The sequence below is a fragment of the Antrostomus carolinensis genome, unplaced genomic scaffold, assembly GCF_000700745.2.
Source record: "Antrostomus carolinensis isolate BGI_N321 unplaced genomic scaffold, ASM70074v2 scaffold22142, whole genome shotgun sequence".
Classification (NCBI taxonomy): Eukaryota; Metazoa; Chordata; class Aves; order Caprimulgiformes; family Caprimulgidae; genus Antrostomus; species Antrostomus carolinensis.
This window is the reverse complement of record NW_010301922.1, coordinates 16402-43789: the sequence shown is the minus strand read 5'-3', so window position 1 is coordinate 43789 and position 27388 is coordinate 16402. Positions and strand designations below refer to the sequence as shown.

At 38.3% G+C, this 27388-nt stretch overlaps 1 protein-coding gene across 1 annotated transcript in view; it reads right to left on the bottom strand.

Annotated features, from left to right (window-relative positions):
- Positions 1-27324, bottom strand: part of FBXW11 (F-box and WD repeat domain containing 11) — a 55844-nt gene extending 28520 nt beyond the window's left edge. Inside the window, exons 1-3 of the mRNA XM_010163656.1 lie at positions 27229-27324; positions 7388-7450; positions 6073-6298 (exon numbers count right to left, since the gene is read on the bottom strand). Coding sequence (XP_010161958.1) covers positions 6073-6298; positions 7388-7450; positions 27229-27279 — 340 coding nt within the window. The 5' untranslated portion in view covers positions 27280-27324. The remainder of the gene's footprint in view (positions 1-6072; positions 6299-7387; positions 7451-27228) is intronic.
- Positions 27325-27388: the final 64 nt, after the last annotated feature.

The following is a 27388-nucleotide window of genomic DNA, read 5'->3' as shown; positions in this document are numbered from 1 at the left end:
CAAGGATGCTGTCCTGCCCTCTCCACATGACAGACAATTTTAATCAGCAATGGCATGGCAGAAGAGCGGAGGCACACATCAAGTTAACCTTTTCAGGTGACCTTAATTCCATTTTGATAGAAGAAAAATACACTCCAGCTATGTCTGGGTTCAAAAAAAGCCAGTAGCACAAGCTATGGTGATGACAGTCTGCATTTTTGAGGTGTAAAATTCTTTACTCATGCACCTGAAAGATGGCAGGTGAATGAGCAAATGAATGATGTAAAGTTCACCAAATAAACCCTCTGTACAGCCAAAGGAACAGCTGTCCTCAGCAGGCACATTGTGGCCAACACACCACTATATCTCTTGTGGTTGTATAGATGGGACGGCAGGATCCATGCTGAACAGATACCCATCTACGGGATGCTCTTCTCATTCCAAAGTCAAGAAGTGTAATTTTGCCTAATTGGCATAACTTAGAAAAACAACCATCACACATGTACACTAATGCTCTTAGAAAGGGGAAACTTGGTACTACTTGACTAAAAGCATTTAAGCAAACAACTCTGCACTTAATTCAACGATAAGCTTAAAGCAAAGTTATGGGACAAAGTAGCAATACTGGCACTTGAATATGTTGCCAATAACTTGCTTGCAGCTTTGAGCAGTTTGTGAAATGTAAAGATCATGAACACGTCAAATGTAAAATGAATTCCCAAGGGAGAAAGCGACAGACAACAGATGTTCCAATGATGTGAATGCACAAAAGTTTAAAAGTTTATCTGTTACTGCCATCTCCTGGCAAAGAACTAAATTATTATCCACCCCCAAAAGAGATGAGAACTCTGACGAGCTGTACAGTTACAAATAACCAACCTAAAAAACACCACAGTGCAAAGCATTCTTGGAACTCAAGAAATGAGTGGGTTTGGGTGGTGGTGGTTTTGGTATTTTACCCCTCCTCTAATGCACCTGTATCATCTTTCAGAAGACACTGAACAGGGCAGCTTAAAAGTGGAACTTGAAATGCCTTTCGGAGTTAGCACTATTGCACCACTTGCACTTCCATAGCAGGCAAGTGGTTCTGAATCAAGTACAAACACTTTAGGAGTTTGATATGCAGCATACAGAATATTCCATTATCAAAAATCCGTATGTTGCATTTTAAATCCTTTGTGCAAGTAAGAATCTACATGTTATTTACATAGTTTCAGAAGAATTTGACTGAGATTACCATTTTGAAGCTATTAAAAAGTATTTGGATCACAGTCAAGATGGCAGGCAGTACACACCAGGGCTTGCTTTCTACCTAACACCTTTCATTGGGAAGCAAATGTAGGAGTGTTGAGGTCCATGGTTTTATGATTTCCTATTCAGAAGTGAATGTGATCTCCGAGTAACACAATGTATGCATTCATCAACTTACACTCAATTGCTTTTAGTTTTCTTTTCCTTGTGAAATACTATTTTTCAAAAAGATAGTTCTCCAAATTAAATGCAGTTGCACAGAACTGATTAAGAAAAATGATACACAACAAAGAAGGAACATTTAGCAATTGTTCAGCCTTTCACACAACTGCGTTTGAAAGCAATAACAATCCTCTGAAAAACAGCTGCAAAAATCTGGATCCAAAGCCACCTCTCATGCTTGGAGTCTGGAAACGCAACCCGAATGACCAAGGTACCACCAACAATTCACCAAAAGCTAAGCCCCTCTTGCAGAGATCAATGTTGCCATTTCTGGCTGTTGACAAGATGATTTGAAGCAGAGGTAAAGAGTTGGCAAATGCTGCTGAGGCACCATGTCACGAAGGAGTCAGGAATGTCATTTCCTCAGAGAGAGGTACAAAATTCACTGTGCCACCAGAGAGCTGGCCCCAGCATCCCCAACCAAAGCCTCTCCTCCACTTCACTGCAACAGACACTATGCTCCAGAGTGCAAACAGGACTGGGTATGACTATGTGTTTGGTGCCTTCCTGTGGCATGTGCAGAACTCAGAAGTATCAGGCTAAGACCCAGGTCCTTCTCAAAATCCATTTTTTTAAAAAATCATTTCCCTGTAAGATACATATCAAGCATTTAGAGACAGGGGTAGAACACTCTTCCTAAGGAGAGTAACTCTCCAAACAAACTCAAAGTACACGGAAAAAATCTTCCTCTCTAAGGTGACTTTTGTTTTCTACAGGTGTAAGAATGTTCTCGAGAAGATCTAGACTTGACTGCTAGCTGCAGAAGGATGTTTTATGGAACTATCAGACCAAGTGTTTGGAGAGACAAAAAACAAGTAACAAGTGCTCAGCTTTTTTTACTCACTTCACTAACCCAAAGCTTTTTCAGAGTCTTGCTTGAGGTGTAATCCTACTACCTAGTAATGAGTAAATGCTCTTTAATGTTTAATTGAACTAAACCCAGCTTTTCAATAAAAGCTAATTGCCATCAGCTTCCACATCTCCTCAACAGCAATAACAGACACACATATGCATATCAATCTGGGACTGTACACTTCCAACACATAAAGCCTGTTCATTATGAAGCCAATATTTCATTGAGTTTTAAGGATTAACTGCAAATTACTACACTAAAGCCCTTTATTAATGTGCATAATTTTCACAATTCTGTACAACATTGGTCACAGTTAAAAAGAGATTTTTAAAAAGTCAGAAACTCGAGTGTTTTCTTAAGTTAAAATATGCAATCTCGTCTCCTATGAATACATGGAGCCTTGAAAGCTGCGTACCGAGCACAAAAACACTTTTGCTTTGCCACCAAGTCTGTTAAGATTTTTTTTTTTTTTTACTGCTTGCAAAAATGCATGGATTTAAATTGTTCAGATTAAAAAAAGAGGTCAAGTAAAATATTTACCCTAATGAACATAGTAGGAACAGATCCAAAGCACGGATATTTCAATAGGCCCACTATAATTATTTTAGACAACACACAGGACTAAGTTTAAGACGTACCAAGGCCCGAAATAGCTGCGTATATCTATTTTACATTAAAAGGCAGTAAGTATTTACTTTTATAAGAAGTTTTTGAAACAGGTACTAAAACCTATCAATTTAGTAAAATGCAGCTAGCATTTACTGGTACACTTTTCAAAGACAAACATTACTCCCAACTCTTATGCCTCTACAAGAGCTTTTGCAGTTTTATAGAAAATGGTGAAAAATTACAGCTGTTGTTGATTACAGGTACCAGATGAAAATTTGGTTGAATTTCAATAATAAATTAAAACAATTAAAATCCACAAGGATTTCAAAGCTCAATGTGTAAATATCACTTTGTATGAAAATGAAACTCAAATGTGGGATGTCAACTCTATAAAACTGACTAACATTGGATATGAAACAGTCACTCAGATCGTGCAACTGCACAGGTTTTTATTATTTTAGAAAAAAATTTCAAAGGCAGCCTGGCAGGGTTTTACTTGCCTGCCACAGAGTATGGTACTCTTACAGTTTTAACACACCAAATAGATATCAAATGGACTTTCTTTCCTAATCAAGGGTGACAAAGTAGTGCTCCAGGGTCCAAGTTGCAATTTTCTTTAAGGAAAGGGCACAAGTTGGATGAGACTATGCCAGGAATGTTAACACCTTAAAGATAAGCAAGAGACTCAAAAGCACAGAGGTGACAGAAGTTATTCTTGCAATTATGCTGTCCATTATAGACCACTGTCTTTGGAGAGTTGTTTTGGACACGCTAGAGAAAACACTATTGGCAGACGTGGAAAACCAATGCGTACAGCCTTCTGAGCCACCTGATCAATGGGACTGGCAATAGCTGATACAACTACGCATCATACAATAGCTGATACAGCCAGTCACACGCCACGATGGTGAGCAATAGTAAAGGACAGAGCCCGACCACAGCCCAACTTGTCAGAACAGGCGCTGCAGACTAGGCATTCTGACCCCACTTACAGAAAAGCACACCAGAATTAGCACTTTTTTCCAATGAAGCAAAGGGAAGCCAGATACAACAAACTTTTTCAATTTTTCCTGCATTCTCACAGGTGTAAAACCAGTAGAGACAGCAGCAAGCAAAAACTATTTCCATTTAAAACAAAGGAGTTTTACTTCTTTAAGACAAGTGACATTATCTGTTAAAAGGTAGTACTTTACTGTCCTCTTTTAACTTGATGTTAGTCCAACGAGGGATTGATTTCAACCAACTCAAATTCTCAGATTAAGTTATTGGGCAAATTTGTACAGACATTACATCCAAACACCACATTACCTTTAAGGAAGGCTGAGTATGGGAACAGCTCCCAGTATTTACATCTTAAAAGCAACAAAAGTTGTAAATAGAAATATATATTTATATATAGAAATACTGTGTAAATAAGTATCAACTTATGCAGCTCCCAAAAATTTCTCAGGAATATATTTTATATATATGTATATATATATATAAAATGAGCGTTGTGTATCTCCATGGTATTAGTCCTGAAGTATAAAATAAAAACAAAAAAAAATTATAACTGAAGTTTATACTTGCACATGATGCCCATCTGACTATTTTACTTTTTTAGTTAATCCCAGATAATCCCTAGAGAAATTGAAATTCAGTATTTTAAAAACAAGCTGGAAGAAACACCCACACTATCTAAAGGAGACAGCTCTCCAGTCAAAATGAGGACCACATTTTTATGTTTGTGGCCAGACAAGCTAAGTCTTCAATAAAATAACCTCCATGAAACTGAGGTGTGGGGGAAAAGGACACTCCCTCTCTTTCATAGCCCTCTTTCACATTTTTAAGCCTGTCTTTTAAGAAAATAGAGCACATATGAGATTCTGTATCACTTCCTGCATCCTACCCCGTGTTCTTCATTCCCCTCTAAGAAGTTCAACTATGCTTGACAGATGAGCCAGAATCCCCCCATCACCTCCAAAAGTTGCATTCTTACAGGTTTTGTGAAAATATAGCAGCACTACAGGGAACAGAAACCCGTAACATGCAAGCAGCATTCTGTCCTGGGTACCAGGAAAGGCCATACATGTGAGACCACCTGCGCACACCAACGGCTACAAAAGCTTCAGAGCTTGTAATACAACCAACCTTTAAAGGAACTTTACTCCACTGGTCCCTGTGCTCAGAAAATTACCAGCTTCTAATTCCCTTTGTAATTTGTATCACCTCCTCATCCACCCTCAGCGCTCACTGTCATGACTTGGAATTCTTGGGATAACATCCACAGACTACTCACTCAATGCAGGTGTGACCTTGTGCTATTAAACTGCCAGTGTCAAATAGAACATTTTGACCACTTATTTCCTGCTTATGTCCCACTCTGGAAGCAATGTCCACACATTTATCTTTCAAAGGATCAAATGAATCATTCTCCCCAGCTGCAAAAAAACAAGGATACAATTCCTTCCAGAGATTAATGGAAAAATATATACAACTTACCAGGAGACTGAAAGCTAAAGATTCTATATACCTAGTTATTACTGCTCCATTTTTTTTAAAAGGAAGGCATATAGCAAGTGTAAGAACAGATTTCATACTCTAACTATTGATACAGGTTTACACTGGTCAGTGGCCGAAGAGGTTCTGAGCAGCTGAAGGAGGGAATCATGGATGAACTACACAATAAAAATCCACAAGTGCTTTTGCCCTTGAGTCAGCAACAAGACCAGATTCACTCAACTAAGCAGGCAGCTTTTTAAGATTCGAGAAACTTAGAACAAAAACTAAAATGTAATAAAGTCTTCACAAATTAAAACATCTCTATAGTATTTTCTACACCGATGCTGCTTGTGTGAAGAATGAATTTAGACCAGAGCTTGCAGAGATACAACTTTTACGACAACTCAGTTCCAATTTAAACACGAGCTATTGTTCAGGATATGCTATTCACAACTACTTTTACACGGAACAACACTGGCATCCAGTGGCCAATTCAATTAATCACAGAAGTTAATTACTTTCAGCTATTCTTCTGCACTCCTTTTGACTAGGAAGCATCACTTTATACAAAACAATATAAATCTGGAGGATGCTCCAAAAAGTTTGCATACACCCAAAGTATTAAACAAAAAAAAGTGTTTATAAATGCACCTCTTCTAAAATAAATATTAAATTACCTGGTAACGCAGTGATGAAGTCCCGTTGTAACATGGGCTTCAAGTAAGAGTTAATATGTCCATGCTGATAGTGACACATTCGTGAAATAAGGTGTTCCACAAATTCAACTTGATCTGATTCAGACCACTGGTCAAAATATTTAATACACAAGTCTTTTTCCTTTTCGTAGTTTCCTTCCGATGGTCTTTTTCTTGAGACAATCACAGATGAAGTTCCATTACTTATCTGTTTTTAGAAAAGGAATATTAGTATTTAAATATAAACAAGAACAGGAACAGCTTTAAGAACTCTCTTGAGGAAGAAAGTGTGCAAAGATGCAAAGAAATAATCAACAGAATTAAATTTTAAAATACATTCTTAAAGCTATGAGTTACACCATGCAAATTTAATCTTTCACAGATAAATTAAAGGACCTTGCTCTAATTGTAAGTTACTTCCTACACTGAGAGACTTTAATTCCCTTACACTTCTTACCATTTAAACAGCATGGAACTTAATTCTTAACTTTTCCAGATTAAACCAGTGGTTTCTGCTGCATATTGCAGTTTGCCTCTACTGCATGCTGTAGTCTGCTTCCACAAATGATTTACACAGGTTCCAGTAGTTAAAATAATACACATTTAGAGACATACCAAAGCTGGGCATTAATATTCTAATTGACACAGAAATTGAAGACCCTCATGTCAGTGTTGAACTGCTTGTAAATGAACACCGAGAATGACACCATGACAAGGGCTTGTTTTGTTTTTGAGAAACAGCTCATGTCAACATTTGGGACATTCACACAAAAACATCATTAAAATCCTGGGAGCTTTAGCTAAAAATAAGGATGCTACAAGAAGAACACCCCAGGACTTACTGCTAATTAGTAAACAGAAGCAAGGATTGATGTCAGGCTCTTCTGAGCCCTTCAGAAGACCAAGAGGGCTACTGGGGAACAACTGTCAGCTCTGTGAAATATTCCCAAACTTCTTCAAAGCAAATGGTTGCAATTCCTTGCCATGTGAAGGTGCTGTATTTTTCCTTTGAAATGACAGTCACATGCTCAGAAAGGTTTAACTGTATTCCCAAATATCCTTTGACGCAGAATTGTCCTCTCAAGGTCAGGACGAACTACAAAATCTGAGAAGATCTAGTAATTTCTCAAGTATTATTCATCAGCGTCATCCTTCCCTTGAATGCTGAGCTAATTTTAGGGTGATACAGCCAACTACATACGAGGATGATTATGCAGACGCAAGATTTGTAAGTTTCTCAAAAACAGGAACATATAAAAATATACCAACTCTCTTTCTACGTGAATGTTAGTCCTACCTGCCATAGGGTATTTTTCTTTGGAGACTCATCTTCATTCTGATCCTCCATTACTGACGTGTTCTAGGAAAGAAAAAAAATTACTTCAATTTTTAATTCTATGGCAATTCCTTGCTCTATAAGCATTACTAAAAAGCAAATCAATTGAACGGATAAAATTCATTTTCCCAGTGAATGGAATTATCAAAGATTTCTGGCCACAAAACTTTGGTGTTATAAATAAACTCCCCTTTTAACTGACATGTTTATCAATTCCATTTACTGTAAAGATAAGCCTCCAACCCCTCTTCAATTTTCTTTGACAAGTTTTCATGCAGCCTTTCAACACTTTTCTCACTGGAAAATAAATTCACTTTCATCCTACTCAAGCCAAAGTAATTAAACCTGTCAAAGTAATCAACTAGCACTTTCTGCCAAAGTTAAATTACATACGTCTAGTTGGGGGGGGAAGAAAGAAAATCACTATAAACTACTTACATGCAACAGAAGATTTTTTTTTTTTCCCCCCCAGCTCTAGCTTACCACAAGGAGGAGGGACCAATCTCTGCAGAAAGTCTCTGTAATTCACTGCCACATTCTGTCCCCTATAACCCTTGGCAGTCACTGTCTGTCTTCACTCTGACTTAATTACAGTGCTCTCCCCACATCATAACTGCTCCTCCCTACTGTTTCTTCTCTTTTGTTTGAGAACAAAATCTAAGAATTTCTATAAACATTCAGCTGCAAATGTTTCTTTCAGAGCTCACCTCAGTTTTTCAAAATCTTTCACCCATTTCTTCCCCTTTATGTTTTTTAATTATCTGCTCCCTTCTGCTATCCGTACCAAAATTACCCTCTATTTCTACCTACTCACCGGTACCCCAACCCTGGGCAATTACTGCTCATTTAGCTTCCCACCAACCCCATCCTCTCCATTATTCATGCCCAGGAGAGACTGGCTAACTGGCAGAGGGCTATCATGAAAAACTTGAATGTCTTAAAGCATTGTCTCTACTTATTTCAGCCTTCTTCCCCTTTATCAGCTATCTCAGCAGAAAGAGGAACAACGCATTCAAGTAAAACACATGATGGAATAAGTCACACAGTTCCTTTACTCTTGCCATTACACATTATGGATTAACACTTTAACAACTACATCCAACCCCCATTCAAAACACAATTCCATTTCAAAAGCATGCACTGCTTCATCTCCTCCTCTTTCTTGCATAAGGGATGTACAGCACCAAAACCAGAAAACCTGAAAAATTAACAGTATTACTCCATTAGGCAAGCCTTCCCCCACTGACTACAGTGCTTTGTCTGAAGTTTACCCTTTTCTGCCCTGCAGTTAAGTATGAAAAAACATGCAACACAGAGACAAAAGATTACATTATAAAAACTACGTGATGGGAAAACTCAAGTCTATCTGGTTATGACGCACGTAACAATGACAAATACAAGCCCAGGAGATGGTTAGTGAGGAATCAAAAAATGGACAAAGGCTGTAAAGGGTTTGTGTCCCTCCATACATACATATATTTAAGTGTTTCTGGACATACATAGAATAGTAACACCAGAAAAGTAAACCAGCCTTTCCACATTTTCAAAATTATAGTCTCTTGATGGACATTCCAGTTATTCAGCACTACACACTGCTCGCAGCCCGCACCAGCACTGATGTGCCAGGGATGTGCGAAGGATGCTCTCCCACCGCACGGTGCCACAAGAGGGAGCACAAATGAGCCACAGACATACTGGTCCCCAACTGGCCCACACCAGCAAACGTGGCTCCAGGGAACTACACAGGGGGGTTTTATTTCCCTTTATTTAAAATTTGAATGTGTAAATATACTCATTATAGCAACTATATGTTGTTAACAGTGTTTTCAATTACTATGTGCTGAAATGAGTAAGGAACATCTCATCCCCTTTTGCAGATGAAACACAAATATATGCATCGATCCTGTGTGCTAAGAGCACGGAACAGGAACGCTGATTGAGAACGGAGTCAACATATTCAGCAAAAAACCCACATTGTATCAATTTAGCCCCGACCTAACTTTCCTTCAGTAGTCACGGCAAGACTCTGCCATTGCTTTCTTCTGCTCCTTTACTGGGAAACATCTCAGAGATCACTGCTAACTTTCCCTGGGATGTAGACTAAGACCTGCCTCCTAAATGTTATGTCTTTTCATCCTAGGAACAGATTATAACTATAGCACAGCAGCACAGGAACACAAAGTGTGCAAGAACACAACCTTCACCAAAATGACCAGACTTCCACAGTAGGCTATTAATTCCAGAGCAGATTTTTGCCTTTGGTGTGCACCTACTCAATTCTACTGTGCCTCTGTTGCTGCCCAGGTAAAGAAAACTGGGTAGCAGGCTCTAGGGAGATGCTACATCCTTGGCATGTCCACCAATAGAAGGGAGAAGCAGGAGGACTGCATTTCTCTGGCCCCTCTCCACTTGTCGCTCTTCCTTCAGAGCATCAGAGCACAGTCTTCGCTAAGATGACAACGTCTTAGACCCACAAGCGGGCGACGTGGCACAAGCAGTGCTGCTGCTGAGAGATTATTTCCATGTCCTCTCAACGTCTGGGCCATGAATGTGAGGGCAGACTACACGGATTGATTTTTAGGCAGGAAATTTAACATTGTATTTATGTATTTAACCAGGAAGTAGGCAGATGCATTCATTTAATGGTACCTATTACAGTGTTTATTTGTTTTCTCTCTTTTCCTAAACTTACTCCACTTTTTCATACTATATTTTAGAGCTTGACGGTTTTAATCCTTCATTCTTTCCCTGTCTGCTCCCAAATACATAGCTTGTTTCCCAATATATTCTCTTCCTAGTAAATTCACTCTACTTCTGTCTTAAACACGTAATTTTGGGGGTCATTCCCCAGATTACATACATCATAACTCAAGACTCTACTGTGTCTCTAAATCACTTAGCCTATTAACTAAAGACTAAAAGATGACCGGGTGGATCCTGTCCTGTTGTCTGGAAGAAGCAATTAGACAACTCTAATCTGTGCTGTACATCCACAGCACTTGGCAAAAGAAGAATTTCAAAATTCCTAACAGTTGATGTAACTCGTCCTTGCTCAGGAAGGCCTCCAGCTCTTGTGCAAGAAGGAAGATAGGCATCTACAAGTTCAACTCTCCTCTTCATCACGCTGCTCCCTTCTCTCATCCTGCACCTTGTTGTTTACCGCACTCACCCTCTACAGAAAGCCACCGTGCTGGCTGCCTCCACAGTTTTCCCAAGCAGCTTTAAAGTGGATTTCAGACGGACTCCACTCTGTTTCCCTGCAGCTCCGCTGCTGAACAGCATCAAGACCTGATGTGAGAGATGAGCTCTCATTCAGTTGCTCCAGCAAGGTCACGAGCCCTGCAATATGACTGACCTCCATCTGCAGACTCTAAAAGAACAGGCTTGATTTTTTTTTTTTACCCCCACAACAAAACTCTAGCAGCTTCTCACAGTGGAAGCTCAGCTTCTGAATACTGTCAATTAATCCTGTTTGTAAGTTCATTTTTTTCCAGAAATTCTTGTTAAGTTGCTCACAGCTCTTGCAAAAGTAGAATGATATTTCCAACCAGCTGTCATTCCTTAATTAGTCAGCCTGGAATAAGCGCTCTCCATCCCCTACTGGGAATGGCAGCAATAGCAAAGTGATAACAATGGGTCTAAGCATAGATTTTTCCGTTGCCTTATAGTTCTTATAACCCAAGCGAATAAAGTTACACTGAGAAAAGCCTCTGTCTTTATTTTCACTAACAATAAAACCAGCAATGGCAGTAAAATTTACAAATTGCTCTGCAAGCTGTAGAATTTTAAAAGTTTGTTTCCTGAAGATTTGCATCCCATACTCCTCGCCTAGTTCTGCAGTAACTTCAAGCTTTCTTTAGTCTTTCTGCTCCACAGCACCTCAACTCTTCGGGATTTCTATGAGATACAGAAGAACATAGCAAACAGGTTCCAAAGTTACTTGGGGAGAAAGAGGTACTGACAAGCAAAATTACATAAAGTTCATTTCCTTCGGAGATTATTAAAAGCTTCCAAAATAAAAACAGCCATGACTGATGCCAACCATGAAAGACAAACATTTTGTAGGTATTATAAAACTTCATAAAGCACAGTTTCAATTAAGATGCTCTGATACCAGGTAGCAACTAAAAATAGCATCTCAAACATAATAGTTCCATATATGTATGGTTGTATGTTAGGTGCAAAAGTACCAAAGTTTTTCTGTAGATGAATGGCACTCAGCCTGCAAAGTTCATCTTGTCCATGAGATATATGAAAAAAAGCTGCAACTTTTCTAGCAGAAATCTATCAATCAAACCTGCACAGGCTAACCAGACTTCTAGCAGAGTTCTGTTAGCTATAGGCAGGTAATGCTTGGGTGTGCACCACGCTTCAAGACTTGGGAGTGCCTTTAGTCACTTAATCTTAGACTCTGAAGTCACTTAGACTCTGAAGAGAAATAGCACAGTGCAGCTTTGTTCTTTAACCCAGTTTTAGTTCCAGTATCGAAAGAGCAATTACAGAATTGATAGCAGTAATCCTGGGAACTGGGACAAGACACCCAAGTTGCAGGAGTAGTACCTAGCAAGGCAGACAACATTGCTATGTTTCTTCAATGAGAAACTTATCCCCAAAGAACGGATTCACAGGATACAAAGAATGGATGGACAAAACTAGACAATAGCTGTGTTACCTTGAAAAAAAGAACAGCAGTCTTCAATTATTACATTTTCAGCTATAATGAAACAGAAAGCAACAGAAAGCAAGAACTTTGTTTCCCACTACCCTTCAGACTACACCTGTAATTCTCATCTGAGTTAAAGACCAAGCTAAATCTTTACAAATCTAATTTTTGATAAAATTCCCACTCAATGGAAATGATACCAGGAAACATCAGTTAAAATTAGAAAATAAGCAAAACTAATCAAAACAGTTCAGCTAAACAGGCTCCAATCTCCTTTAACAAATCAAGTCTACATCCGACTTCAGAGAAGTTGAAGAAATTATAAAAAAATAACTAATACATACTTGGATATCTTGAAGTCAAGCATCGCAGATTAAGCTTGAGCTCTGTATACTCAACTTGCCTTCTGAAACCAGCTCTGCCAGCACAAGGATTGATGAAGGTATTAATTATACTTTTCATCCTCCAGAGGAGGAAAGGAATCCACCATCCTGTGTGACAACTGGACCACATCAGTAAGGAAGAAAGCTGGGTAACCATCTTTACCATCTAAAAGTGATAAGCATGTGTTCCGCATGGCTCCCTGCTTTTAATACAGACAGAAAACCCTGAATGGCTTAAAATATTTCAAAATGAATGCAAGCCTCTCCCTAGGATGTAATGGTCACCATTTTCTAATCCAGGAACCTGTTAAACAGTGTTTATTAACATCCTGATACTTGATCAGGGACAGAAGGAGATTTTCTTCTTTTAACTACTGAGAGACAATAAAAATATACTGTACCACAAAGATTAAATGAAGTTGGAGAACCACTAACTTAAACTGCACAGGATGCCAATCAACTCTTCCCACAAAAGGGACCAAATCCCTTACTTATCACATCCCTCAAATATATACCCATCTGCAAAGAAATGCAGAAATACTACAGTGCTTCCAAATGTCAGGTCAGAAATAGGTGGTCACTGACAAAGTGTGCTTATCCTAACCACTGCAAAGACTCATCACTTCAACAAAGTTCTTCAGAAGCACACCCATAGGCATGACATAAAAGGTTCCCCTTTCACAGTAGTAAGCATAAAAAGGTATGGACAGTTATTAAAATCTGAGCAATAAAGATGTTTGGCTTCACAAAGAAGACAGTAACAATATACCTCCAGCTATGGTTTAACCTCACTCACATTCCCTGTAGAAGCGGTTATTTGCAATAGTTCTCCATTAATTACATAACAAGATAAAATACACTTTTTTTTTTTTTAAGTGTAGTGAGATAATGACATCTTTATGCAGAAAAAAACAAAAATTCCTTGAGAAAAGCAGAAAACAGAGCTCATGGCCAAATAAAGAGTTTCTGAAAATATCTGATGGTAGACACTGCCACAGTCACTATAAAGCACTTTGAAAACAAAGCACTAAGGTTCATCAAGTTAAACTCAGTTTAGTTTTAGGTAGTCCTCCAAGGAGCAGGGAGTTAGATTGGAAGATCCTCATGGATTCCTTCCAACTTGAGACAGTCTATGATTCTATGATTCTAACTCGAAAGTTAACTCTGCTGACCATGGACATGTCTATATTTGACATCTGTATTAGTAACTGCTTGTTTCAGCTTAAACTATTTATGTAAGCATTAGGGATCTGCACAAATTCAGCTCAATACGCTTCATTTCTTACCTAGTTAGCTATTCTCCCAGTTGCCAGGTTTTATTTTAGTGTAGTTATTGCTGGAAATGCAAACAAAAATATACTGGAAATACTAAAAGAGTCTACCGAGATCCAACAGCTAAAGGCAAAATTAGAAAAAAAACCTCTCATACTGAAAATAAGGCGGCATTTTTATTTGGCCTCTGACTAACCACCAAGGAGTTTACAGGAAGATCAGATAAATTCAGTACCAGCAGACAGTTATCCAGTTTATGTTTAAAGCCTCTAAAAACAAAACACCACAGTTTGACCACAAGTTGTAGATGTGATGTTTTTAAAAGATACCTAATGCTTTTACATACCCCGTTTGACACCTCTCAAGGGCCTATTTTTAAGGAAGATTTGTCCAGGTCAGTAAATCCCCCAAAACCAACAGTTGGTTTCTCCTGTCTCTCTGCTCAGAGAAAGAAAATCTAGTTATTCTTCACATAAATGTTCCAAACCAGTTATTTTTTCAGGTTCAAAAGAACATGAGCAGCTACTAAACAGGTTATCTTGTTTAATCACTAATGCTTTGATGAACGGCAATCAGTACCACTATTTTAACTTTGTTTCTAAAGTATCAGTCTTCACCTTAACCTCATTACAAAATTATTTTGCTGATCTTCTATAAATACGTAAACGTGTATGTCTTAATATTCAGTACATCTATCTTAACATTAAGTTAATCTCAGAACTCAGATCAGCATAGGTTGTGTCCAGAGAAGACTAAACTATATAACCTGTTTTTAAAATGAAATTATACAGGAAAATCATCAGAAGTTCAGAATTACTATTCTGATCCAATTCTACGAAACACTAAGCAAGGGCTCTGACTGTCAGAGTCTGACTGCAGTTTGTGCGTGCAACTGCCTCTCACAAGGATGTGCCACCACCAAAAGCTCTGCAGTCCGAAACTACCCAGCAGAGCAATTAATTTGTTAATTTATACCCCAACCTGCAAAGCACAACTGCTGATGGAGTAAGTACCGTAACAGTGAAATCGCCCTGCTGGCTTTTAGAGCTTCACAAATAGTGTAATACAGATTCTCATAAAGATTAGTATTAAAAAAAAATATATATATATATATTCACTGACTAAACTAACAATTTAGGATGTAATAATCAACAAACAAAAAAATGTGCTATTTTTGTTCATGTTACCAGCTATTTCCAAGCATGCCTGTATTTCCACTCAGCCAACAGACATCACTAGAAAAAAAACAAAACAAAAAACAATTATTGCAATCCCAAGAGACATCCAGTGTTTTCAGCAGCAGGTATAGTTTCTAAAATTAGATGGGGAGGATGCTTTTGATCCATCAGCCAATTCAAGTTCTCCGTGGTTGGGGTTTTTTTTTGTAAATATGTAATCGTTTATTACTTCTTAGGAGCAGGCTTACCTCAACAGGTACTGCGGGATTATACCTAACATATTCCTTGCGTAACTGTTTCAAACACACCCTAACTCTCATTTAATTTTCTGAGTGTCTGGAGTAAAGAGTCAGTAATCAAAAACTGCCTAGATCCATCCTATATTAATATATTGTATTTACAAGGACAATGAATACTGAATTGTGTAATTGTAGCAATTTGATGACTCATCCCTGTGCCATTCTGAGTACTGAAGCATGAAGGCTCACAAAATTTGCACATCATGCAAACTATTTTCCTGAATGTTGAAACCTCAAAATATTTTTTTTTTCTTTTTTAAAAACCACTTTCCCTTTTTTCACCTACCCCTCAAAACTGAAAGTACCAGTTTCATGCAGAACAAGCTAACTAAAAAAAATGGCAAACGCAGTTTTAAATTCAGCTAGGCAAGGTTTGGGGGCTATGTTAAGCCTTGCTGTAACATTTTCCATAGTGCCTACTTGCTCAGCTCAAGGTGGTAGGTGAGGGAAAAAAAAAAAATCATCACCATCTTAGGTTGTGAAAGAGCATCCAGTAGTAAGGGGCAGCCAGCAAGTCCTACTGCAATGCTCCACCTGAGGCTTATTGATCATGCTTCACTTTACATGAAAACTGGCTTTATTTTCTAACCAGCTGGTTTCTGCATCGTTTTCCCAGCCTAATAGTGGGTTTAATTCTACCTTCAGCTTACACGTGTTGCTCATTTTTCAGCTGTCTCAATTCATGGCTTTAACTACATGGTCACTCAGCCTTTCCTGGCAGATACGGTATGCGTGCACTACATTAGCAACCCACATTCTTGGCCAGAGCAGAAAAAAATCTTAATATTTAATTAGTATAGTAAAGCAATCATCAGGCTTATCACTGATATGGCTGCAGACGGTTGCAATCACTTTCTTAAAACATTTCTGAATTAGCTTTCACAACTCTAAAGTACAAATACCCCAAAAGATAAATTCTTTCTGCCCACAAATAACAATTTTAACAGTAAAATGTTTACATCAAATATGGCTATGACAAACTGGCTGTTGAGAGGTACACAGACAATAGGAGCAAGGCATTGATTTTCCGATTTATTTATTTTTAATTAAGAGAAGCTACCTGAAGTTCTTGTCTACAATTACAATTATTGTTTTTGCACTAACAATATTGCTAATGGTTCATCTAATTATTTTTCCAAATAAACCTAGAGCCTATTTGCACTTCTAATCTCAATCACAGCTTAAAATTTTTTTTTCCTCTGCACATTTAAGACTAGAAAGAAACTTCAAATTGTGTTACCTATACAGTGAACTCACTAAAACTACTGAAGTAAATGCAACACAATTTCAGAGCTTCCATTGTATCATGGACAGTTGTCCCCTGCTACAGATCTGTTCAGACCATTTGCATCTACAACATCTACAACTATACCAAAAGCTACGCTAAATAATTGGATTTTGTTAGGCAGTCAGGAGGATTAGATATGTCAAACTTTTTTTATTTCTTTTGTATAATGGAAATACCAAGTAATATTTGCTACCTTAGAAACTGTCTCAATACCTGGTAAATAAAAAGTCACTCTTTAGCTTTTATTTCTTATATAAAAGAGTAAAAAATTAAAATTTGAGGGGAAAATATGGGCTAAAGATTATAACAACTTTTCCTCCTTCCCATGCAGATGCAAAGAAACCGCTTCACATTCACTCATCTGTTAATTTATAGGACTGGTAAAAGGAAAATAAACTATTTAGAAAGTTGCATTTCACTGCTGACTGCTGAAATTAGTACATCCATCAGAACCACTTTAACCAAGGAACTTAAGCACACAAACAGCAGCTGACTTCAAGGACTGCATAAGCAGCTGAGACATTTTAGAGCTAACGGATGCATTAACTGATGCATCCCTCTACAACACACTATCCATCAGCACTCATGTTTCCAAGCCCTGAACCAGCTTACACACACCTCCTACAACCCCAGTAACTCAAACGGAGTATCACTTCCAAAAGTGTTTGCACTGTGTGGACACCCCGAGTCAGGTGCAAGGCAAAATTCCAATCCCACTTCACACTGTACAGCACTGGGTACAAAAGCTGTAAATTGTACATTTTTCATCTGCATTATGTCCACGGGTAAACAAAGGCAGAAAGCACACCCCTCTCCCTTACGCAATTAGTAAGCCCATTAACAGTATTTCAGACTAAAGGCAGGACAAGTAACATCGCAGAAGCAAATTTCAGGCTAAGCGAGTAATGAGATGACTTTAGATTCATCAAAACCAGATTAGCCTGTGTTAAGATTAACTACATTTGCAACTTGGCTGTCTGGTAGAAAGTTAAAATATTTCAAGGGTTATTCCTGGATTCCCAGAGGGAATTTAGGTTCAGATCTCTGCTGCTAGTTCCACATGAAACCAGGTCTGGCCAAACTTCATTACCTCAACATGCTGGCCAGAAAACAGGGACAACCCTCAACATGAAGGTGTCTAAAAAGCTGTATGTAGGATGCAACATAAACAGGCATCAGAAATACAGATGCTGCAGCCACTTAAAGATCCAAATCATTAAGCCATTTTTTTCAAAACCTGATCAATTTTTTTCTCATATCCACTACTGCTTAATACATGCATGCTGCTTATCACCTTTTCCTTCCTCTAATATACAGAAAAGATCTGCAGCCCTTTAACCCTTGAGCAAAACAGTAAAATGGAACAGAAGGAAGAGAAGCAGCAGACATGTACTTGCAGCTTGAGAAAAGTGACTGAGCAACCAACACAAATACCATATATCAAAGCAGACAGAACTGAAGAATCATTTAAAAATAAGCAACTCCAAACAATGACAAACCCACAGCCACAAATTCACTGGCATTAAATACTAATACACTAGGACTGGAGAACCAAAAGAAGCTATAAGCTTCAGTGAAACATTCAATACTTTCCTCCAAGCATTTTCTCTAATTTTTCTAAGAGCAGATTCTGGCACTTCTTCCTCTACATCCCTCCTTGCCTTCCCTGGCCACCAGTTTATTCTCATTCTTTGGTGTTTGCTCTTCCCCAAAGATCAGCAAAACTTTAACCAGATTTTGAAGAGGCTGCTCTACAAGCTTTTTCTGTAAAAGTTTGTGGTGGTCTCGCTAAACCAGGACAAAGTTATAAAATGGTTACTCAAAAACACTGAGGGGTCTGAAATAACAAAATTGCAGCAACCCTCAATTATTTGTCTTTTGCAAAATAGAAGGTATTTTCACACAAAAGAAATACAGAAAGAGAAGCCACCACAATGAAATATTCAATAAAAATAAAGCCTTAAAACCAGTCAGCTACTCCGAGAGATTCCTGTGCTGTTGTAAGTCCAGCTTTTTCCCCCAAAGATGCATAGCAACATATTCCAGATTTGGCAACTCATGAAACTGTATCAATCCATCATAACTATTCAGGAAATCCTAATCACTCATTAATGGTCTGAAACACAGTCTTTTGCTTACACACAATTTCAGTGTGGTTTTGTAATTGCTGATATCCAAGCAACCAAAAACCTAGAGAAAACCTTATCTCAAAAAAGGCTGCAGACTAACTTCAGCTAAAGAAAAAAGCCTTCAGTAATACAAGATGTTAAAAACATACCCAAATCATTTTTTCAAATATCCACACAGCCTTGCCTGGGCTTAGCCAGACACTGCATTCAAGTGCTGATTTTATCGAGGTATTAAAAGGACTGTGCAATTGCATAATTTAGATTTCACATGGTTTATATAATGGATGTCTAAATGCTCCTGACCTGTAAGGCCAGCACCACTTCTCCCCCCGCAACTTCAAGATACGGTTGATTAATATCAAAAGCACATCATTATAAGACTCTACAGACAAGGATTTGAGAATGGGAGGAACAGTTGCCCAATGTCTCGGGTTCCTCTTTTTGGAAGATTATTTTTAATCTGTATCACATCAGTGACGGACTTTACGTTACAGCACAACATCTTCTAGTGGCGTAAATGAACGGTGGCACGCTGCTGCATGGGGCAGCGGTTCGGAAAGGCAGGGGACAGCTGAAACCAAGATATTGTGCAACGAAGCCTTGAAACCAAAGCTGTGACCACCGCAGTGTGCCAGCAATCATCTCCTGACTTTCTGAAGACAGCTGGGTTTGATGTTATTTCAATAGGAAAATTGCTGTATGTTTCTTTTACTTCTGAACAAAGCGATAGCATTATACAAAGTGCCAGCTTTGGTTTCTGTGGCCTGATCCAGAATCTGAAAGGGCTTTTGCTTCTGACAAGCTGCACTGAAAGCTAACTTTGAAGTTAGCAGGGCTCAAAAATAATTTATTGAATAGATGCTGCAGGACAATATAAAAGTCTCTACAGCAGAATGATGACAATCACTTAGCAGCAGGCACCCTGAATTTTTTTACTATTCAGGTATTAAAATAAGAGTCATTTGGCCTAATTCTTATCATTTTTTTCCCAAAACACATGCTTACATATAAGCTTGAGACTTTCAGATTACATTTGCTCTAGCAACCTGAGTTTAAGTGTACAGAATTACACTTGGATTGCTCATCAGACACAAATAAAGGAGGCCCAGGGAAACCTAGGAACAGCCTGCCTGTTAAGTACCCCAGGAACTTTTCACACTGAAAGAATAAATGTCATGACAATGATGACTCTTAAGAGTGGAATCATTACTAAAGCTGGTACCAAGACTCCTACTTAATTACCCACAAGCAAGGGATTTGATCCTCCTGCCCGAGATGTTTCTAATAAAAAGTCTGACAGTGCTGTGTAAAGACATGGCACAAATATAATTTCAATGTTAATGGGAAATATTTGATTATGTTTTTCCCTTTCCTTGAAAAATTCTTCCATGGGAAATAGATCAAACACTTGCAAGGAAGAAGACTATATCAAATATACCCAGAACAGACTGCCTTGCTTTCCTTCTCCCCTAAGAAAGATTTAATTCTCTCTCAGCATAAGCATGGCATGACTAGAAGGCAGGCAGAGTGCAAGGCACATGACCTAGCAAATTTATTTACAGCATAACAGGATCAGAGAGCAAAAAAATTCCTCTTTTCCAAAGGAGGCTGAGAAAGCATAAACACAAAGGTGTGGCTAACACAATCACTCCACTCAAAAACATAGTCTTCTGCAGATGGATCATAAGAGGTATCAGGAGTCACAGCTGCTGCCTGCTACCTATGAAATATATTAAGCTTAGTGTGACTGTGTTAGCTTTTCTGAGGAACATAAATTTACATTTGAAATTACACTCATCTGTTGCAGTTATAAGCAATGGCCCTGGATTTACCGAGGCAAGGTCTAGTATCTGGTGTTGATACATTAATCCATCATGGAGAAATGTACTTGTCTCCTTAGGGACATACCCTTCCCAGACTGAGAAGATAGATTGTGATCTTCACATGCTACAAGAGAGAAACACTACCAAAAGGCAGGCTAGCAAGTCACCCAGAGGAATAAGGACCGGATCCCTAAGCTCACGTTACTTTTCCTACGTACAGAAGTGCCTTCTGCAGCAGACAGCAGCTTACTGAAGTATCTCAAGAGGGATTCACATCACCACTTCCTCCTAATCTCTGTCATAAAGATTATTGATTAAGTAAATTACTAACTTCTGAATATCAGCAACATCTGAAAAAAGAAAAAACCCAACGGTGAGAGGATTGCCCAGCCACTAACAGCCACAGGTGAAGTAACTTGAAAAGCTCTCTAGAAAGAGAACCAGGCTCCTGCAAGGAGTCACTCCTCTGTTCAAGCAAGCTTGCAGCTTGGGGATGAAGTGTGTGATCCTTAGCGCTCTCTAAAAATGTATGAAAACAAAGTCCAAAAAAAGCACTCATATGAATATAGATGTTTACACCAGCAAAAGGCTGTACCCGCAAGCAGAAAGGTTAGTGGTTGGCAGCACTAACCAGCCCCTGCCTGGGGAGGCCACTGCAGGTGACCCTGACCTGCAAAGCGGTTGCGCAGGCTGCTTTTCACCTCGCAGCCCACACTCACCATTTGCTGCACGCTTACCACAGACCAGAAGGAGCACAGCCAGACCCCTTCGGCTAAAGCCACAGTCAGCTACAAGCAACTGATGTACATCAGGAACCAAAACTTACAGATAATTAGTGCATTTGCTTGTCTTCTGACATCAGAGAACACACTTCTGCTCCTCCGCTAAGGAAACTAAAGAGGAAGAGCTCTGGTTCGCAGCTCAATATTAGCTCATTAGCTGAAGTTTAAAGTAATCTAGTAAGTAACCACTCTCTTCTACTTAAAAATAAACAAGATGAATTGACCCAATAAAGAGAAGATCTCTCTTCTTGCCTCTAAGAAAGAAGAGGCTTAGTTAACAATTACAGTCATAAAACTGAAAGCAGTCAGATACACAAAGGATGACTGAAAAAAGGGCTTATCATAACACCTTCCTTCAGATAATAAATCATGCCTAGAAAAAAAAAAAAAAACCAAACCAAAACATTCCCTGCATTGTACATTTACTTATCCTATTGGTGTCCAGACCAAGCAACAAGCCATGGCGACACCATCAGGAAGCACCACAACAAGCTGCTGTCACCATAGGAAACTGCAGTCAGAGCCATACCTGGCTCTCATGAGACTGCAGCCAGAGTACCAGCCCCAGTTTTGGGCACTCCACTACAAGAAACACACTGGGATACTGGAGCGGGGTCTGGTGGAGACCAACCAAGACGGCCAAGCACTGGAGCACAAGGCAGGGGGAGAAGGTAAAATGCAGTGTTACCCTTTGCAAAATACTCGCAATATATGCAACTAACACTAAATTGAGCTGTCACATCAGTCCTCAGAGTATGAAGCACACACATACTAAGAACTAAATTTTAAAAAGCATTATGAGAAACTACTGAAAACAAAATCCGAACTGCTATTAATTTTGAGAGGAAACTCCAGCTTCAGCCAGAAAAAACAATACCGGGAAGCACTGCTGCTGATTAACAGAGAGAAAACTGGACATCTTTACATCAGATCTACAATGTACAATTCAGGCCATCTCACTGCACAAAATGGCAACAGGCCCATTGCATGGATATCTTCAACTGCTTCTACAACACTATGCTTAGTTTAAAAGCTTTCTGTCTCAGAAATAAGTCTGTTTAAAATAGAGGGGGAAACACAAATATTTCAGATATCGGAGAGAACATTCAGTTCCTTTAAAGAAATATGCATTTCTTTTTAATGGACCTGTTGGACTGTTTCCAAAAAGAAATGGTAACAGTCCCACTGTTTTGAGGCAAATACCAGAAAACATGTCAAAGAAGTATCTGTAAATTACTTCAAACCTTACAGAAGAAGCAAAGCAGTTGTCTGACTATGACAACTCATTCTAACAGCTGCATAGAAGAATAACATTTTCAAAAGGATGCAGACTATGCAGTGACAGGTTATTAATCATTTTCTGATTTCTGATTTCATGCACCATAGGAAAAGGTTTTAGCAGAAAGCATCTACTGCACTCGTCATTTTAAGAACACTGCATCATGTCTGTGTTTGAATGCATACTGTGAAAAAAGGATGATGAAGTTTTCATGTCAATAAATCGGAATCCTTAGTTTTCAAATACAATTTTTTCTAACTAGTTTCCATTGTTGTCCTTCTTTCTGGTATCAGAAACAGAAACATCAACCAACAGAAGCTCAAAATTAGTAAAGAGTAACAAATAGAAGCTTAAGTTAATGCTAAATTGTATCTTATCAATAAATAGAAAGATAAACTTCCTCCTTTGTGCCTCAGCTCAGCTGTGATACCACTGAGATTCCTTATTGCTAACAAGTAATTTCCTTCACAGGGAATGCTCTTGTAATGAATAAATATTAAAAACCTAATGCTCCAGAACTCCACTTGCCACTAGCAAATAATAACCTCTTCTGAACAGTAATAAATTATGAATTGTCCAATGCAAAAGGCTTTTAAGACCACATTTTTGTGAAGACAGCTTCCAGTTATGGAGAGAAAATCAATACATTCCTGTCTTAATCTATAAGTAGGAACGATACTGGCAAGAATTAAGTCAATGTCACCTTCCTACTGCTTGTCCATCACCAGGACACGTGGTGTAAGAATGAAAATGCAGATCAAGGAAAATCTATAGAGTTGGACATCCCACTGTGCAGGAGTCAAGGCTAAAGGACTAAGTGAAGCCTATGGATTGCTGGGGCAAACAGGCTGGGAGGAGTCGGGGTAGCTTCAAGCCTGAGAAAGCCACTACATTACTTGTGCGATCTGGCCTCTGGAGGAACAAGTCGACTTCTCACATTGGAAGCTCTGGAAGTGAGAAGTTTATTGTTCCTGCAGTGAATCAGTGCTCTGTTAAAACTTCCAAGCTACATACCCTACGTGTGAACATAAAAGGAAGAGCAGGACACTACAGAGAATTAAGCTGATATTTTTAAGGACAATAAATGGAAAGGTGTAAAAAAACCCCAACATGTTGGGAGGCATCTAAATAAGCAAGAAAAAACTAAGAAGAGTTTTAGAAGAGAGATATAATGATCTCTAAGAAAAGTCAAGCAAAAGTGTAACTGAATAGAAGGAAGAAAGAGTTGGCTGAGTAGCATTTGGTTACCAGGTTAATTTCATTACATCTATCCAATAATTTTTTCCCTATCATTATTTCATCACATCCTACATTACGCATAATTCAAAGCGACATTTGAGTACTTATCTTCTGCTGCTTAATGATTAGTCTTCAATTCACACTGGAGATGTTTACTTACAGAACTGAGAACACCGGATGTTTCTCACTGCATGACAGTGCCATTGGAGCTATTTCCCAAATCAGCGAGACAAAATACGTTCAAAACCACCACAATGCTTCACCAGAATGAAGCTATGGAAGGTGATGTATCCATATGGCTGCATTACACAACTGGTAACAGAACCAGTTTCTCTAAACACCTAAATAAGAGACCAGTAGGCTTTTAATCTTGCAGTCAAATCCCTATCAAAGACAGGATGAAAACAGTAGCTATTTGAATCCAAGTGTGTTCATAATGGTAAGCTTCTTGGTACAAAAACATTATTAAAGATAATTAAGTAGCTAAAAATAAGTAGTTTCAAGTATTATGAACTGGCATTTAATATATGTTTTGCAATACAACAATAACAAGTGATAATAAGCATCAAGGACTTTATTTCCAAATAATATTAATCACACTGAAAATCAGAATAAATGAGAGCAGACTACAAGTACCACAAACGGGAACAAATATTTTTTAATAAACTAATTTATCTAATTTATTTATGGTTGGACTAGATGATTGTAATGGTCTTTTCCAACCAAACTACTCTATGATTCTATGATCTCTCTTCTCCATTTGCAAACAGCTCATAGAATGCAGAAAGTAAATGTTTCTCCAGTAAACTACAGGAACTATGAAGCTATTTTACTACGTGAGAAAAAGCGGAGAATACAAAACCAGACTCACTGTGGAGAATCGGAACACCATCTCCAATCCACTGGCATCAGAGGATATTTGCTTAAATGTTACAGCTTGATTTTAGAAGAGTCTAGTTAGGTTTTATGTCTGCTAACATCATGGAAAGAGTAACTCAAGAGTAAACCTAATCTCTGCTTTCTTCTTTTAGACTGATGGCAGATTGCTCTTGAAACCAGAATGTTTGAAAAAGCACTAAGACTAAATAAGAGATTCCTGAAGAAATTCTACAAGGCTCCAGATTTAAGACTAGAGGTTTTTTCCTTCTTTCTGGTCCACTCACTAATCACCCTACACATACAACACACAGAGATAACAGATACAACTCCCAGATAGCTTCTGTGAATCAAAGGACTTCTCTATTTCCCTTGTTAAACTTCTTCTTGATTATCATTACGTTAATTGAATGTGTGCTACAGAATTAAGACCTCCTAGCATGTATGCCCTACCTGGTTTTACCTCTGGGCTTATAGCTCAGGAAAGAATCAAAGGCAAATCATGGTACCAAAAACTAAAAATGAGGAAAAGCAGCTGGTGCCACTTTCACTTCCAAGTTCCCCTTTGGGCATCATTGAGTCACACGCCTGAAAGGAGAAACTTTTTTTTTTTTTTTTTTATATCTCCCACAGATGCTTCTAAAACATTCAAAACTTCTTACTCCTGGTTGCAGTTCTACATAAATCAGATTTTATTTTATTTTATTTTTTTTAAGAAAAGCCTTCATTTTGAAACAAACCTTAAATCAACAAAGCTCTCTCTACACCTTACCAAACAGTGTGACTCACAGGTATCCGCTTAGGACAGTTATCTCTTTTATTCTCCAAACCACTCATCAGGAGGGTGCAGCCAGCAGAAAAGCACCAGCACTGCAACATGGGAAGGGGCAAACACCCTGGTGAAATCCCTCCTCAGTTACTCCTGAAGTACAACAGCCTGGATACATAAAATTGTTTCTTTCTATGCACTGAGCTCGAAGAGCTTCAAAGCAATCCCACCAGCCTACAGAACATGGTCGTCCTCGCAGTGATGTACTTCATTACTAAAATTTGTTAAGCCTGTTAGCTGTTACTATTATACAGTTAAAAATATTCTGATTGTTAAATTCCTACAGGTACATGGAACAAAACGCCTACACAAATTAACTGGTACTTCCAATGTGGTTTTCATGAAGGCAGACAGATCTGTAAGAATTCCTGAAAACAACACAGGTTTGAGAAACTTTTCAAAGTGACACATCCTGACATAACAGCTCCATTAGCTGTAGTTCTTAATTAGATATGAGACCACATCTGTGTGATAACAGGTTTACAAAAATCTTGTGTATAAAGCAGTACATTTATGAACAAACTGGTTTGTGTTTTATCCTGTAACCAATAGTACCACAGAAGTTTGTAATACAATGTATTCTGCATCAATTAATCTACCACCCAGCCTGGTCTGAGCTTTCACCTTGTCAATTTACAGTTAACTACTATGTACCTACTGACATATACTGGACAGTATCTGTAACAGAAACCATAATAGTAACTGTAACAGAAAGAAAAGAAGTGTTCATAATAAATAGGTTTAGTATTATTTCAATTCAATATACAGATTTTGCTGTTTTTAATGAACTCAAATGGACTGACTGCAAACAAAACTCAATTTGTTATAGTTTTCATGCACAAAAGCAATTTCTTTTAATTATTCATCTTGTACACATGAAAGACTGAATCACTGAATAATGCTATTATGTTATAAAAGACACTAAAAATTAAATAATAGTTATGTTCTGCTAAAAATTTTACATTCTAACACACTTTAGGAAGTGCCCCACAGTTACTACACGTTCTGCATTTTCTTTCCAAGGTAAGTATCCTGGGAGTTCAAAATTGTTAACTGATATAAAAATCTCCATTTTTATCATATTCAATCCCTCCCAAACCAGTGAAGAAACAGCAGAAATTCCCCCATCTATAAATTATGCAGGCTCAGCTTCAACAGCTTACTAGAAGAAAAACAACAGAGAACTTGAGATTTAGTGGCCTTCTATGCAGAGTTAGCCCCCCATCCCTTGTTCTTCAGTTTTTAAAAGCTACATTAGCAAAGTAACCCAAAGATCTGCAGGACTCCATGCTAACTATTCTGCATTCAAACATGCGCAACAACTGTAATGTAAGGCTATAACCAGGATCACGCTTAATAGAAAATAAAAAGCTTATCCTTTCTAAATTAAATCACACAAGTATTACAGGCTAGTCGGTTCATTGCAATTTAAGAGAAAAAGCAAAGCTCATTATATTATTTTTTAAAAAAATTAAATGAGAAAGCAAAACGTAGCAGGCAACATGCACAACTATGCTACTTATAGCACAACTTAGTAAACAGGCAATAAAACACAAAAGCTCACCACCCCCCGCAAGAGCCTACTGTACAGAAAGCCATCTTAAGATTCACTCCTACAATGCAGTTAAGTAGAAGATTGCAGAAAAGGATGCACAAAAAACATTTAGCAGACTTAACAATTCGATTAAACAGAGTCCTGAGAGTTTAACAAATGTTCAACAGCATAACGCATAACATTTACAACAAGAAAGAAGAAAGGCACCTGGAGACATCTGACACTGGGCATGCTCTGCAGGCATCTCAGTGCGCACATGCTCTCTACCAGGTTGGAGCAGCCTAGCCACAAAGACCTTGGCACAGAACACTGCAGGGTGACAAAAAGGAAGGAAGAGAAGAAGCAGTTAGATGCCACAACAAATCAC